The sequence below is a fragment of the Venturia canescens genome, chromosome 5, assembly GCF_019457755.1.
Source record: "Venturia canescens isolate UGA chromosome 5, ASM1945775v1, whole genome shotgun sequence".
Classification (NCBI taxonomy): Eukaryota; Metazoa; Arthropoda; class Insecta; order Hymenoptera; family Ichneumonidae; genus Venturia; species Venturia canescens.
Window position 1 is genome coordinate 5,842,866 of NC_057425.1, and position 15,724 is coordinate 5,858,589.

Here is a 15,724-nt window from a genome sequence, read left to right on the forward strand (position 1 = left end):
AAATTGAAAAAATGCTGCTCCCGACGTATCTAGAGTCGCGGCAGCGACTCGGAGATAAGTACATTTATGTTATGACGAGTTTCTGCCAGACTCTTTACCGGAGCGATAGCGTTTCCAATTGTTTTCGAATTATAAATGGACTATGGAAGAAACGTGTCAACTGATTGAACTGACAACGAAATAATATCAGCACTCCTATCGGTCGCAAATGGAAGTTTCCAACAAGCAGACGATTGAGAACAGGTGTTTCGAAAGCGAACTGTCACAAAGTGTTAATCATAAAAACAATCTACTCGGTGAATTTGGTTCCGTGATTAATTGATTAACCTTTATGATAAATTATTTTTTTATTTCCAAATTAAAAGACGAAGTATTACGGAAATTGATGGGTAATGAAAAAAGTGCCCTGAGCGGGCTTGAGATCGAGGAGAAGGCTATCGAAATAACAGACTTTTGGTTACAACACAGTGCCAGTTTAAATCGTACCAATAATCCTCAAAGCATTTCAGTTTTTATCAGCGAACCTTCGCTTCACACATCTGCCAGTTTTGGAAAACCATCCCCGCTCGAACGAGCTGCCAAGGTAAGTTTTTTATTTAATTTGTGCCCTTCGTTCGAACATACATAACCTCGAATTTTATTCGTGGGAAAAAATAATTCTTCTGTTTATTCCATTATTCGCACATTTTCAAACATCATTTTCAACCATGACCATGATTACTTTTTAAAATTCTGTTTTAACGTTATTTCATATCGATGATTTGTCCACTGAAAATTGAACAAGTTTTTTTCGAACACCTCTGAAACCTCACTGGTTTATAACGTTCATTGCCATTAAAAACTATGATTGAGTCAATTTCTAATTGTTGCTCTTATCACCATGAACAGTAATTAAAGATAGGTTAATTTCTATTATCCCAGAATATTTGCAAATCCGTTGTTTCCTATATGTCAAACTGAATTTCATACTCAGTATTTCTTTTTAACATTAATAAATGTTTTCCCAACTACTCACAAACTAAATTAAACCCAAATGCATTAAATGATGGAATAAATGTTAATTTGATACAAACTGTGAAAACTCAATAAAGAAGCATCACTGTGTAAAACAGAAAGAAAAGAACTGATAAGAATGAATGGGTGCTCTTTCTAATAAAATTTAACGATTTCAGAATTTGATGCTTCATCGCCATCCATGTATATTAAAGTACATATCTTCCTGGAGGAAAGGCAGTACATTTTATCTTGCAACTGAAGATGCCAAACCACTTGCTCAAGTTATTGCTTCTCAAACGACACTACAAATCTGTATTGGGCTTCATAGTATCCTGCGAGCTCTTATTTTTCTCCATGAAAAAGCACTAGCCTCCCACAATAATGTTTGCAGCAGTTCAGTCTACGTCACACCCGAGGGCAGCTGGAAACTCGGTGGACTCGAATATCTCTGTAGATTTTCTGATTTTAATCAAACGTATTTGCAAAAGATTAAAAAATACAGATATGAAAAAGCTGTCGCTCCGGAAGAAGAAAGTACCTCCGACAGCCCTGCTAATCCTGTTGCCATTGATCAGTACGCTTTTGGAGTCGTCACAGAAGAAGTCTTAAGACTTAAAAACGCTGGTGTGTGAGCACTTTGAGAAATGCATATGAACCTGAACGAATATGTTGAAAGTCTATCATAGATTTTTCGTTCTTAAGACATTGGTGATTGATAGCTATGTCGAAAAATTAATTTTTTTTTCAGACGACGTTCCTGCACTTGCTGACTTTCGTGAGATGTGTCGAAAACATCTGAGGCATTCTGATCCTCTGAGCAGGACTAAGCTCTCAGTTATTCTGCAGCATCCATTTTTCACACATGATTTTATAAATATACATGCGTTCTTAATGGAGTTGCCACTAAAGACTGAAAGCGAGAAGGAGAATTTTTTCTCGTGAGTATGATTTAATCGAAATATAAAATGTTTAATACAATTTGTAATTTGTAATATACAAGTGTAATTATTGTATTGGCAAAAAGAACTCTAGTGCAACAACTCAAAGCTTTTCCGGAGAAAATAGTTGCGGAACAGCTCGGGAGACTGCTCCTTTCAAGAATGGTCTTACTGGACTGCACTGCTCAACAAAAACTGCTGCCATACGTTTTGAAGCCAAAGAGTAATGTTTTATATAAATTTATGAACTTTGAAACTGGAGATAAATTTATGACGTTGGAATAATATATTAATTTGTCTTCTCAGGTGAAGATAGCAAGGATTCTTCAGAGTCATCAGGTCTTTTTACTATCTCAACGTTTAAATGCTGCCTCGTACCAAAACTGTTGCAAATGTTTTGTGTACGCGACGTTTCAATACGCTTATTACTGTTGTCACACTTGAATGCATTTATTTATGCGTTTCAAATGGACGAATTGAAGTCACACATACTTCCAGAACTTTTGGTTGGTATTAAAGATCATGACGATCAACTAGTGAGTACTACGCTGAGAGCTTTGGCTGATTTGGTGCCAATCCTTGGTGCTGCGGCTGTAATTGGTGGTAATAGAGGCAAATTATTTACCGATGGTCGTCCTAATCATAATCCAAATCGTATCGAATCGAGTACACCAAGAACTGTAAGAAAGGTTTCGATCGATCAGCACAAAGTTGACAACGGAACAGAAAATAATACCGTCACACCCATATTGGAACTGCCCGAAAGACTTTCTCCAGACGGTGGTGAAGACAGAGTTGAAACTGTTCTAACATATACGGAAGAAGAGAGCACTTGGTCGGACTGGGAAACACAAGAACTTAGTTTACCCAATGGAACCGTTGACACAATTGCTCAGGACAACTTTGAAACAAGCCTGAATATTTCGTCCTTCGAACTTCCCACTTCTCCTGTCATCGAACAGTCTAATTCTCAATCAACCCTCATGAAAGATCCCATCAATTACAAGAAAAATATTATAATATCGGACATCTCGGAACTCGATATAAAACATTCGAAATCCATGCAAACTACGAGGGAGGAAATTGACTTCTTCACCGACATGGAACCAATCATTGAGAAGCCTCGAGTCCTCCACATCGAACAGGTGCCGAATAAAACTAAAAGCGTTTTCGACGTCGAAAATGTTACAGGTCAAGTGGAAAATGATCAAGACGACGATGGCTGGATCGAAGATCTCAATGACTGGGGCTCCGACAATATGCAGGATATAAAAATTTAACGAAATCCTCCGAAATTCAGTCGTTTCTCGAAGTCCGTGACTTTCAAATGGACTGATAATGTACATATTGATTATATAAAATAGGATCGATTACTTTTTTTCGTCCGTTACGCGCCGGTCACCTACGAAAATATGAATATATTTTTTTTGTAAAATATAATTAAGAATCGTTAATGTTAAATCTAATATCGCTGAAAGGTGTTATGAGAAAATGGAAAAGTTTCGTTCGGATAGAAAATCATGAAAGAAAAACTGTTCCATCACGAAAACATTATGGATTTTTGGTATAAATTTTCTGAACAAATAAAATAGAAGATTTCTAATAATTTCGTCTATAAATATTGAGAAAGATTTTTGTTCGTACAGCGTCTTCGTCTTGAAATATTTCTCGCAATGCATTTTTAATTATATGGAACGGTGCAATACTATGTAAATTTTACCTTATTAGAAATTCAATCCATCCAGTGAGCTGCGTACGTTAATTTGTGTACAATAAGAATTTTCAATAAATAAACGTGAACGTTGTGTAAAAAGTGATAATAAAATTATTTCGAGAGAAATATAACGAGACCTTTTTATTGAAAATCGTTATTGGATTCAGCAATGGCGGGGTAAGAGTTCTTTGGAAATTGTAATAATTTTTTTCTCAGTGACAAAAATGGTCTAATATCAGAATTTCACGAAAATAATGCGGCGAATCAAAATCTTATGAAATTAATATTTTTGTGAAAAAAATACATTTGAATTTGAGAAGAACATCCGTGAAGATGGCGCTCGATTCTCTGCACTCTCCTAGCTGAAAATCTGAACAGAGCGCGTGCGCGAAAACGTAGCAAACCGGAAGTCAGATTTTTCAAGGGACTCGCGAGTGTGGGGGGGTAGAGAACATTTCTCTTTTCCTACGGAAGCCGCTTGTCGAGAAGGTGTCCCATCGCGGCGTCTTCTCGTTTATTCAAGAAAATGGTGAGTTCAGTGTCAATGAAAAAAATACACGATTGATCATATTCCTCGAAGCGTTGTGTGCAATTGTGTTTAAAAATTTGGCGAATATTATTGAAGATGCTTAATTGTGAGAAAGATTCCGAAAGACTCGGTAACATGGCGCAGTGCATATGCGAGCACACGAGCTGAACTCGTGTTACTCGTGAACAAGAAAACGTGTTCCACTTGCAAATAATAATAATCACGTCGCTTCAATTTACACGTAATTAGTGAAAAAAATTATAAATTCTTTCGAATAGAAGAAAATAGCTCTGAAAAACTGTGTTCAGTGCAACGAAACTCACCAATATGATGAACCACTCAGCTCGCTTTGATACCTATATGAAGAAACATTATTGTTCCCTAATATATATATATATTAATCTGAATGGTGAAGTTTTAAAAACCTCTAAGAACCATGACTTTTTCTAGATTTCCATCTGATCTTTTCTAATCTACGAATATTGTCGTCTTTTTTCACAGGGTTTCGTCAAGGTTGTCAAGAACAAACAGTACTTCAAGCGTTACCAGGTTAAGTTCAAGAGGCGTCGTGAGGGAAAAACCGATTATTATGCTCGCAAGCGTCTTACCATTCAAGACAAAAATAAATACAACACGCCCAAGTACAGGCTAATTGTCCGTCTGTCCAACAAAGACATAACGTGCCAGGTAATTGTCATTCTATTTTTCCATTGTTTCTAATCTCTTTTCAAACTCTTCTCAACTGCTTTATCTGCCTTCCATTACAAATTCTACGATAATTTACTTGAAGTTAAAATAAAAGAGACAATCCTGTTGTTTTTGAACTGTTTTTTTGATTAGCCAGAATCTGGACATTCAATAACTCCCTTGAAATTCCTAAGTCTTTTAGATTGTACATTTCAACACGCTTCACTTGTTGAATTGTTTGATTTTTTGAGGTTTTTACTGCAGCATTTAGAATAATGTTCAAAGTTTTTGTCTAACTAATCCGAGTCAATGTTGAAAGATATTGAAAAAAGAACAATTTCAATGGATTACTTTCTAATAGGAATTCTATCTTGAAATATTATCTTTGATATAGATATTTTCAAACATTATTAAAGGTGGCGTATTCCCGCATAGAGGGAGACAGAATTGTGTGCGCTGCATACAGTCATGAGCTACCTAAATACGGTGTCAAAGTTGGACTTACCAATTATGCCTCTGCCTACTGTACGGGACTTCTCCTTGCTAGAAGGGTAAATATCTTTGTTCAGTATATCACTGTATTTCCAGATCAAAAATATAGAACCACCTCTCATTCAATACAAAACCACACAATAAAATTATTAACAATTTACATTGAGAGATTGTTTTGCTGTGTTTTTAAAATGAAAAATTCATAAGCTTGACCAAAATGATGATCCACTCAGCTCGCTTTGATACCTATGTGAAGAAACTTCAATGTTCCCTAATACATATTAAAATCTGACTGGTCAAAAAGCTTCAAAATGTAAAAACAACATAAACGAACCATGTTAGCATTTTTCATGTGTTTGAAGAAGACTATTCGCTCGTCTTTTTGTGTGTGTAGCTCCTGAAGAAATTAGGATTGGACACCTTGTACACAGGTTTGACAGAGGTAACCGGTGACGAGTACAATGTCGAGGAACTTGACGATGGACCCGGAGCTTTCAGATGTTACCTGGATACAGGACTCATGCGCACGACCACGGGCGCTAGAGTTTTCGGGGCGATGAAGGGCGCCGTTGACGGTGGCCTCAATATTCCCCACAGGTAAAAAATGATTATGAACAAATGCTCGAAAACTAATGAACCATTTACAAGTTGTATGATGAAAAACTGACACATGCGCGTCATCTGAGCCGTCGTCGAGGGTCCTCTCGTTTCAGTGTTTTATTGTAGCGAGACAAACTCGACATAGGCATTTAAGGATTATAACTTTATCTGAAACTTCTCGATATCAACTGTTATGAGTTGAATTTTGTGAAAAAAAAAAACTAAAAAATCTCTTTTTCTGTAATTTAGCACCAAGAGATTCCCCGGCTACGACAGCGAGTCAAAAAGCTTCAATGCCGACGTGCACAGGCAGCATATCTTCGCCCAACACGTCGCCAACTACATGAAGACCTTGGAAGAAGATGACGACGAGGCTTTCAAGCGTCAGTTCTCTCAATACATCAAACTCGGAATCGCTGCCGACAGTGTAAGCGAAAAATTCATATTTTAGTAGGCATTAACGAATTTTGAAAGAGTCGTCTCGGTTCTCCAGCTCGAAAATTTTCATCCATCAAATATGTAACGTCATAAATATTATTATTTTTATTATCATCAATGGGCATTGTAACGTCCAGCTTAAAATTGTTACGAGAGTCTCGATTTCTCGGCAGCGTCGCAGTTGGACAATAGAAATGACAGAGGTTAAACGAAATGATAAAATTAAACATTTATCACATTGATCTCTGTGACAAACAAAATTAAAGTCCATCAATTCCTTTGTCAATTTTCATCAGCAACTTTAATCAATTAACTATTTCCACAGATCGAGGGAATCTACAAGAAAGCCCACGAAGCGATCCGAGCCAACCCCGAACATAGTAAGAAGGTGAGGACGAAGGAACCGGTTAAGAAACGCTGGAACCGTGCGAAACTCACTCTTTCGGAAAGGAAGAATCGGGTTGCACAGAAGAAAGCATCTTTCCTCAAAAAACTCGAGGAATCTGAAGTATAATTATATTTTTCGAAATGGAGATGATTCGTACGGGAACGATCAAACCGTCGTTTACATAATTACTATGGAAATTTGTGCCTGTATGGAACATGGACGGTGGTACGAAGAAAATCCAATAAAATTCGATTTATATAACGCTGAATATTTCGAGGATTTATACATTATATATAATTTTAAACGAATCAAGTATTAGGGCCTTAAGAATTAGGTTATGTCGATATTTTTTTGTTTTTTTTTTTCTTTTTTTTCAAATATTGGTGATGTCGCGCTGACGGAGCTCGCCATGCGACACTTCGCTGATTCTTCGTCACCATGACTGTAATTACGGCAATTGTTGATTAAATATTATCAATATCGAGAAGCCTTTTTCGTATCTTCTAATCTTTAATTATTCTTCTCGCGGGCCAAGACGACGTATCAGAAAAACAGAAAAAATTTGCTGCACGTGCGAGCTTTCACGACAATCTCGACTAAAAATATCGCACCGTCACAAATTCGTAGACCAACGATCTTTCGTCCACGTCAAAAAAATGGAAGTAATGACTCCGTCGGTTTTGTCAGTCGTGGATTAACTTTTCAACCTCGTAAAGAACTGTCGCGAAATATTGGAGAAGAAACTGACTCGGATTGTGTCAAAGCTGTGCCATTGAATTTTGGTAATTTAAACTAATATTTTTACGTTTCTGGGAAAGAAACTTTCTCACGTTATCACCTACCAATTACACGTTTGACAGTCAGCATCTCCAAGCCTTCGAAAGCGATTGAAAGACTGATGAACAAACGAAATAATAATCACGAAAATGCTCGAGAAGATATGAGAAATGATTTGTCAGAAATATACAAGAAATGCGAGAACGAGCTACGAGACCGGAGCGAACAGATGAAAATTGATATTGACCGGATCAAGAATAGAGTCGAAGAGCATCAAAAAAAAATTCGAGAAACTGATGTAATTCGAAGCCCCCTAAACATATAACTCGTTCCATGACTCGTTGAAGCAACTCATACCTTGTTTTTGATCACAGCTTTCGACTCTGAGTGGCAAAAAATACCAATTAATCTGGGATTCGATTACTTCACTATTGAATGAAGAAAAAAATGTTATTGATAGATTTTACAATACGCTTTGTAATATAGAAAAAATACGTCAATCCCGCGTAAGGGAAGTGATGAAAAAATATTACGAAATTTTTCATCGGATTGCGCACATCTCGCCGTTCGAGATTCAAATTTTCTTAGAGAATGAAATTCAAGTTACGTTCCTTCTTACGAATATTACTAGATTTTCCATTTCCTGTTGTTGCCTTATCGTTGCAGGACTACAATGAAACAATTTTGCAAAACTTCAAAGTCTACGAAGACTTACGTCTGCGTTTGCTTACGAGTTTTGATTCTCGGTGCAAGGAGTTGCAATACTGGTTGGAGGATATCAACGACAAGAGACGAGATGAAATTTGCCTCGAAAATATCAGACGTCTGATGTGAGAGTTTGCATCTGTGCTGCATTTATTTTTACTTTATTTGTTTGTACATTGAATTTTAGTCGCAAGAAAGAGACTCTTTCGAAACCGGAAGAAATGTTTCTCTATAATCCCGATGGACAAACTGCTCGATTCGAGCTGACCTCTAAATTGGAACTCTTTGAAGAAACAATCAAAAAATGGCAAAACAAAGTCGTTATTTTTGAGGAATCCTCTGTGAACGAATGCGCGAAGGAACTCTCCGAATTCGTAACGGAATTGAAAAACTCTTCGGGCAAACTCGTCGTTTCGTACAAATTAGGATTACAAAAATTGTTGGAAAAATACGAAAACGATGTGGTGAAAGTCAAACAGGATAAAAACTGCGTTCTTGACAATGATGTCAAACTTCTAGACGAGGCGGTTGAAGGCTTGAAGGATTGTTACAAAATCGTCGCGAATAATTTTCAGGTTTTACTGCTCCACCAAAAATAACTGACCGGAATTCAAATAATTGTTCAGCTCATTTTTCAGGAATTGTGCAATCATCGAATGAGATCTGTCGAAACTACAGTCGATGAGTTCTCTCACTTTCTCTATGATTTTAATGCCGTTTGGAAAAAGCAGGCTTCCCGTTTGCTCGATTTACAAGATAATGTTGGTCGCCAGGTCAATGATTTGACAGCAAAAAGTCAAAAAAGTATTGGCGAATTGGAAAAAAAATTGAATAATTACAATCAGCAAATCAGACAAGCAACTTTCGAAGAAAAAATGAAACAGCAAATTCCCCTCGTTTATAAAACGTTGGATCTCATTTCCGAAAAGTAATATCAGTGATTTGTATTCAGCAGCATAATTTCAAAAAATGAAACCTCATGATCATCGGTTTTTTGTGCAGACACAAGTCCACGTATGAAGATGAATGCAAAGCAGTGAAAAAATATATCGAAACAGTTTTCAACGAAGTTCCCAAAATTTTAAAAGAATTTACAGACATTTTAGAACTTCATGGTTACCAAAATAATGATAGTGCCGAAGAACAAGATCGAAATACTGGTTTTTCTGAGGAACAACCCAATTTCATGAGTCAACAATTAAGACTTTGTGAAAGTATTTCGACGACAATTTTACACTGGAAATGGAGGTGAATTGTAATATTTCAGTCGACTTTATTCCATCGTTTTGTCCAATCTCATGCATGTGTTTGGTTTTTCAGTTTGATGGATGAAATTGTAGAGTTTCGAGAAAATTTTCCAAAAATTATTGAAGATACTGCGCAGCCTTGGCAAGAGATTATTTTGTCCGAGCGCTCAGCTGTTCTTCAATCCAAATTGGATGAAAATATCGAGCGTCGAGAACAAGTTTTGAGTCATGTTTATGGTGTCAGAGTTCATGAAATTGAGCAGCATAAGCAGAGACTAGAAAATCATGAGACTGTGAGTTTCAGAGACAAAAACATCTCTTCCAATTTAAAATGATTCGACCTTGTAGGAAGTGAACCAGATTCTTGAATCCACTTCGAACCGCGTTGAAGATTTTTTACGGGATCATAAACAGTTCATGCAAACTTGTGACGAGGATATCGTCGCTGCGAGCGAACAACTCGCTGCAGTAAAAAGTATGGCCGAATTGAATCGGTTACAAAAAGAGGTGTGTAGGGAAAATTAATTCCCATAGTTCAGGAGCTTCGAATAATTTTCTTTTCCATACAACCCAAGGTTCAGACGACACGAAAAAATTACAGAGACGAAATCTCGAAGAAAGTTCAAGCTCACAGGGAAGAACTACGTAACACTTTCGAATTGTTGGTGAACAAAAATGAAAAATTTTTGCAAGAAATCCAGTACGTCTAATTGAAAGAACAAAAGATCGTTTATATTTCCTGCTTAAAATTGTAGACAATTTTTTATTGTCCCCTCATTTCTCTCAGATCATTCAAAGACGGTGGAAACTTCAGTGTCGACGAAGTGAAATCCTACAAAAAAACCTTGACGAGCCTCGGCAAAACAATATTAAATTTGCAGAGCGCAAATTTGGAGAGACTGAACAGGGTGATCGGAGAGTTGGACGCAGCTTTGGAAACGCTCGTTAAGAGCGCTCTAGAAAAGTTAGTGAGCCAAATTTTTGTGTTGCCCTCATCGTTCCTGCTTGTACTAAAAACTCAAAAATTCTCAACAGCTTCAATACGAAATTGAAAGAACTCACTTTCGTTGAGAACCTTAAAAAAGAAATGACAAAATGTGCCGTAATAATAGAGCGACAAGTCGATCGTCTCCTGGAAGACGATACAATTTTTATCGACGCGGTCCTGAACAGTGTCGAAAAATCTCCAACCTCATTGTGCGAAACATCAACAGTGCAAATGACTGAAATCCTGGATTTAATGGAATCGCGAACGGATCATTTGCTGCTTCCTTTTCCCATGCCAAAAAATATTGTGTCGCAGGAGCCCGTTAAGTGGAGTCGTAAACGATCTGTTGCGAATAAAAAAAGAAAAGAAAAAATATTGAGCAAAGCAACGAATTATGTGAGCCTGTTTATCGGATCCGAGGACAGTACAGCACGTGGAAGTGGTTTTTCTGTTACGACGATGAATACCATGGTGAAAACGCTTGAAAAAATTCAAGCAGATGCGACGGTAGATTGTCATTCGTTACTTATTCGAGGAACTACGTGTGTCCGAAATGAAAAAAAAAAAAAACGTTTTTTGAAGTTCATAAAGAAATGCAAATAAATTTCAGTTTAATTTTAATTTCTTTGCTCTTTAAGCCCGAAAATAAACAATAATCGAAATAGAAATATACATTTTTTCGTAAATTCGGACATTTGTAGCCCTTATAAAAATTTCGTTACGAATAAATGACTAATTTTGAGGAATTTCAATGTAATGCCCGAAAGAAATATTTTTCTGGATCTCCAAAACGTAACGAAACAGAAACAACTTATCACGATCATATGAAGAAGATATTGGAGAAAATGAACGGTTTTCGAGTGCAATTGGAAAATCTTTGGCGTCAGGAAGTTCGAGGCAATGAATTATTGATCATTATTACGATTGATTCGTCTAGCAAAGTGTTTGAGAAAAAATGTAAATTTCATCAGATTTGGTAGCTGCTTCAGCAATTCTCGATCATTCGATACACGGATGTATCCGAAAAAAGCTCGATGATTTTTACGATAAACAAATGAAAGAGATAAAAGTAACGATTAAAAAAAAGATCGGCACGCTCGACGAGGCGATGAGAATTTGGTTGACGCGTCGTGACGATACTCTAGCCACCTTTACGGTCAGCCATGGACATCCCGCAACCAGAGAATCGTTGAATAAACTGAGAGATGAAATACTGGAAAAAGAACAACAAATGCAGGATACGATTATTGAAAAATTCACTGAATTCAAGGTGGGTATGATTAAGAACCAAATTCTCTGAAATTCTTCTCATTTGACACGAAATGTGTAATTATTCACAGAGTGACTTAGAAGAACATGCAAATAACTACGAAATTTCATTGCTCGAAATGGCTGCGCCCTTGAAAAAAATTCTTAACAAAGTAGAAGATCGTACAAAAAGACAAAGACTAAACGATCTTTTGGATGAACGCAAAACCAGCAAGCTACCGCTGGTCTTTACAGATTCTTCTGATCGACTGGACATACCGAAAAACTCACGAAGAAGTTCTCTTAAAATGAAACGAAGGTGGACTAAAGTAGCGAGTGGTATTGATATGGAAAGTGTGCTGAATGATCTTGTGGAGGTAAAAGTGTAACTTATGAACTAACAAAAAACGGCTTGACATCTTTAAAATTCGATTTTAAATGAAACCCACAAAAGAAAAATTGCTGTTCCGAGTTACGCGCTCAAACGTGACATTTTTTAAATCTCAGTCCACTTTATTTTCAACAGAAAGCTAAACGCAGATTCAACTCCGCCCTCGCTGAAGCAGAAACGAGTGTCAAGAGTTTCGTAAAAGCCGGAGAAGAATTTGAAAAAAGTTGGAAAGCGAACATGGAAATTGTGGCTGAAATTTACGAAATACCTCAATAGAAACATTTCGTTTAAATGATTCACAGTTCATACTTTATTATCTCTGATTTTGTTCTTTCTATATAAATATACTTAAGCGGTTTCGTTGTTCCAAGTAGGAACATGGTCGAACTAAATTTGAAGGTATGAAAAATGGTTCGATCGAGAATCAGCGATTGGAGTCATTCACAAATTTTCGAGACCGTTTTCGAGCGGAAAAAAATGATTGTTTTAATGCTCATTTTTTACGACTAGGCGAATCGAGTTATAACCCATTTTGAAAATTATTTTGTGCCATTTTTCACAATGGTTGATCGATCCGCTATCCGATCCGAGTGTGAGTAAATGGATTTAAAAAACTTCTCGATCTCTGCATCACCGAGACGTTGCTTTAAATTGTTAACGAAAAAGCGAGAGTCGACTTCTCGCGCCCGGCATGCGTCCTTGACTGTCCAACAACCCTGCCTGGATGTCCGCCAACGTTGGAACGTTTCGAACATCTCCACGAGCTGCCACACTCGGCGGAGATTTCAACAAACGTCGAGCTACCCTGGTCACGTCGTCTTTCGTTATTTTGTCTGCAAGAAGAATGAACCTTTAGACCACAAACCACAGAATCGTTTTTCGAATAAAATGGAGTGAAACAAAAATTACCGATTTCTTGTATAAAGTATTCGGGCCTTTTCCGCGAACCGGTGGCCAATACCTGACGTCCAATGTCCTCAAAAACAACTGGCCGTTGCTCCAGATTCATTAGCAGCATGGATTGCAGCTGTTTCTTGGCTCTCTGAAAATAAAAAATCCAACATTTTTACTCAAGCTCACTTAATCTTCAAAAAGTTTATCAATATCAATTCATCGCAAGGATAACTCACCGATAGTTCGTTTTCTGAAATATTTCCAGCCATAGTGACCAATTCGCGAACTACAACCTCGACCATTTCTTTAATGTGAGCCGGGGTCGAGGATGCGTGAATACAGAAAAGTCCAGTGTCAGCATAGGCATGATTGTATGCAGTTGCACTGTACATCCAGTGATACCTGAAGTCATGTCATCGATCCAATCATTTATTCCTTTCTCACATTCGATGTGCGAGTATTTTCGTAGGTGGCTAGCAAAGGCAGAGCTTTTACCTATTCAAAACGTTCGTATAAAGTCGCGTATACATTCCTTTTCCAGGACCACCAGCACTAAAGCTTCCACCTCCACCCATCATCATGTTCAGGACGCACATGGCGATAAAATCTGAATCTTGATGCGAACAACCTTCCAAACCAACTACCACGTGAGACAATTCTGGAAGACCACTCGGACCAGCGTAAACTGGGACACTACACTCATCCTATGATCGACGAATTGAGAAAAAAAATTGACAATATCGTTTCGTTGAAATCGAATATTCGTTAAAGTGAATTTTGATATCTCAGGACATAGAAACCTTCGCCTTTATCTTGGAAGAGATATCAAAAACAAAGAATTTTCGTAAATGAAATTTAAGTTACCATAATGTAGCCGCCAGTATATTGAGCGATCGATTCGTCGACACGATAGACCGACTTGTCATCTAGAATGAGACTACTTTCTTCCTCCCAAATTGGTTTTTCGTTCATAAAATATCTAAAAACAGCGAAAAATTTTGGCTGTCATTAAATTAGTTACGGTTGGACGTGATCGTCGGTTTAGATATGATTGGTCACCCGTCAGAATTACTTTTCAACCGCATTGACTAAATCCTTGTGATCGATGCCGACACCAGCCACAACCATTCTTTTTGGTGTGTAGTGATTTTTCAAATATGTTAACAATATTTTACGATCGATCATTTGAATATTTCCTGCTGGGCATATTTTTGGCAGTCCTAGAGTATTTTCTCTGTATGCAGCCTATAAACAAATCATTCGAGGTATCGATAATAAAAATAGGTGAACGAATAGAAGATCTGTTTCCTGATTTAGTTTCATTTTCTACTGACACTGTTTAATAACTGAAAAGCAACTGAATTTTGAAATCTTACAGCATGAATCATATCGATCAGCAATGGCTCTTGTTCAGGTCTCGTCAACAAAGAGTCTAATTCGAATTCCACAGTTTGCCTTGCTACATCGAGCTACAAATTAAATTGAAAAAATTACGATAGTCTCTTCGGTGTACGGATATCAGCTTTGGCACAGATATACATACCTCCTCGTCTGTAATTTGTGGCCTCAAAACAATATCAGCCAAAATACGTGTTACTGTCTCCAAACCATTTCTTTCTGCTGAAGCTGCATACACAAACGTGTCTCTCGATGCCTGACAATCGCATATTCCTCCATGTTTTTCTAGGGTCAGCATTATGTCATCCTTACTCGAATAATTCTTTGTAGACTAGAAAAATATGTTGCGGTACAATGGGACAAAAAACCTTTCTTGTTCTAAATCTGAGTTGAAATGATCCAAATCTTTTTAAATTGTTAAACAATTTTCTATTAAAACTTCATTATTTCTGATAATGACTTGAGAACAATTTCAAAGCACTACCTCAAGTGAAAGTTTTAATTTCGTTAGAATATTATTTTATGCAAAGTGAAACAAAATACCTTACATATGATATAAAATGGTATCAGTATTTGATGATAATGAATTAATCCTCTATAAATACTCACATTGAAGGCTAATTTTTCGAGAAAGTGAGATATTCCACTGGGATAAGCAACTTCAAACCTGGGACCAGAATCAATCAACACTGAAAACAAATAATGGTTGGAGTCAATAATTTAAAGGGGTCATTGGTTGTTCTGTGTTTTTATACATACCACCGACTGTACAAAACTGTCCAAAACGATTTTCAGAAGCGACTTTCAAACCATTGGGCAAAACAGTAATTTGGGTGACTTGATTTTCTCCATTGGCAGAGGAATAAATAGGAGTGGGTAAATTTTCTACCGGTTGGGAAAGCGGAGGGAACGGTGTGACAATTGGTTTAGGTGGAATTTCGGATTTATTTTGTGATGAAAACCTATATTTTTGCCATACATTGAAATACTTGATTGGAGTAGAACTGAAATTGAGAAAAAAACATACACAAAAGTTAGGTTAAAACCGGAAACACTCGTGTTGGTATAAACGGAACATGGAGAAATGTAAAAACCTGTTTTTGAATGCCGTAGCCAGCGGCGTTTGAGGTAATCTCACCAACATTTTCAATACTTGTGAACACTTAAATCATGGAAATTTAAACATTTGTTTCAAACTTTTTTCTTTCGTATGAGGTTTTGTGTCCACAACATGCGAACTTTCAGTTTCGGAACGGGCCACTTGGTGTCGCAAATCTTTCAAGGTTTTTTTTTC

The 15,724-nt window shown here is 37.1% G+C and overlaps 4 protein-coding genes across 4 annotated transcripts; 3 read left to right on the forward strand and 1 right to left on the reverse strand.

The window, feature by feature from the left end:
- The first annotated feature begins 13 nt into the window (after nt 1–13).
- LOC122410614 (protein-associating with the carboxyl-terminal domain of ezrin) lies at nt 14–3,774 on the forward strand. The gene is made up of 5 exons (XM_043418886.1): nt 14–583; nt 1,173–1,620; nt 1,745–1,934; nt 2,021–2,157; nt 2,241–3,774. The coding sequence occupies exons 1-5, from the start codon at nt 332–334 to the stop codon at nt 3,212–3,214; spliced, it is 2,001 nt and encodes a 666-aa protein (XP_043274821.1). The 5' UTR covers nt 14–331; the 3' UTR covers nt 3,215–3,774.
- Nucleotides 3,775–4,040: 266 nt separating this feature from the next.
- Nucleotides 4,041–7,050, forward strand: RpL5 (ribosomal protein L5). The gene is made up of 6 exons (XM_043420529.1): nt 4,041–4,177; nt 4,679–4,864; nt 5,281–5,415; nt 5,751–5,953; nt 6,206–6,383; nt 6,720–7,050. The coding sequence occupies exons 1-6, from the start codon at nt 4,175–4,177 to the stop codon at nt 6,906–6,908; spliced, it is 894 nt and encodes a 297-aa protein (XP_043276464.1). The 5' UTR covers nt 4,041–4,174; the 3' UTR covers nt 6,909–7,050.
- Nucleotides 7,051–7,983: 933 nt separating this feature from the next.
- LOC122411600 (uncharacterized) lies at nt 7,984–11,806 on the forward strand. Its single transcript, XM_043420528.1, has 6 exons — nt 7,984–9,512; nt 9,585–10,018; nt 10,087–10,211; nt 10,299–10,475; nt 10,547–11,006; nt 11,267–11,806. The coding sequence occupies exons 2-6, from the start codon at nt 9,929–9,931 to the stop codon at nt 11,477–11,479; spliced, it is 1,065 nt and encodes a 354-aa protein (XP_043276463.1). The 5' UTR covers nt 7,984–9,512; nt 9,585–9,928; the 3' UTR covers nt 11,480–11,806.
- Nucleotides 11,807–12,424: 618 nt separating this feature from the next.
- Nucleotides 12,425–15,703, reverse strand: LOC122411596 (mitochondrial-processing peptidase subunit alpha). Its single transcript, XM_043420522.1, has 11 exons — nt 15,525–15,703; nt 15,190–15,434; nt 15,040–15,119; nt 14,576–14,761; nt 14,409–14,501; nt 14,105–14,277; nt 13,897–14,011; nt 13,528–13,736; nt 13,269–13,434; nt 13,048–13,180; nt 12,425–12,971 (listed from the first exon to the last, which is right to left on the reverse strand). Exons 1-11 carry the CDS (start codon nt 15,572–15,574, stop codon nt 12,793–12,795), a joined length of 1,629 nt encoding a protein of 542 aa, XP_043276457.1. The 5' UTR covers nt 15,575–15,703; the 3' UTR covers nt 12,425–12,792.
- Nucleotides 15,704–15,724: the final 21 nt, after the last annotated feature.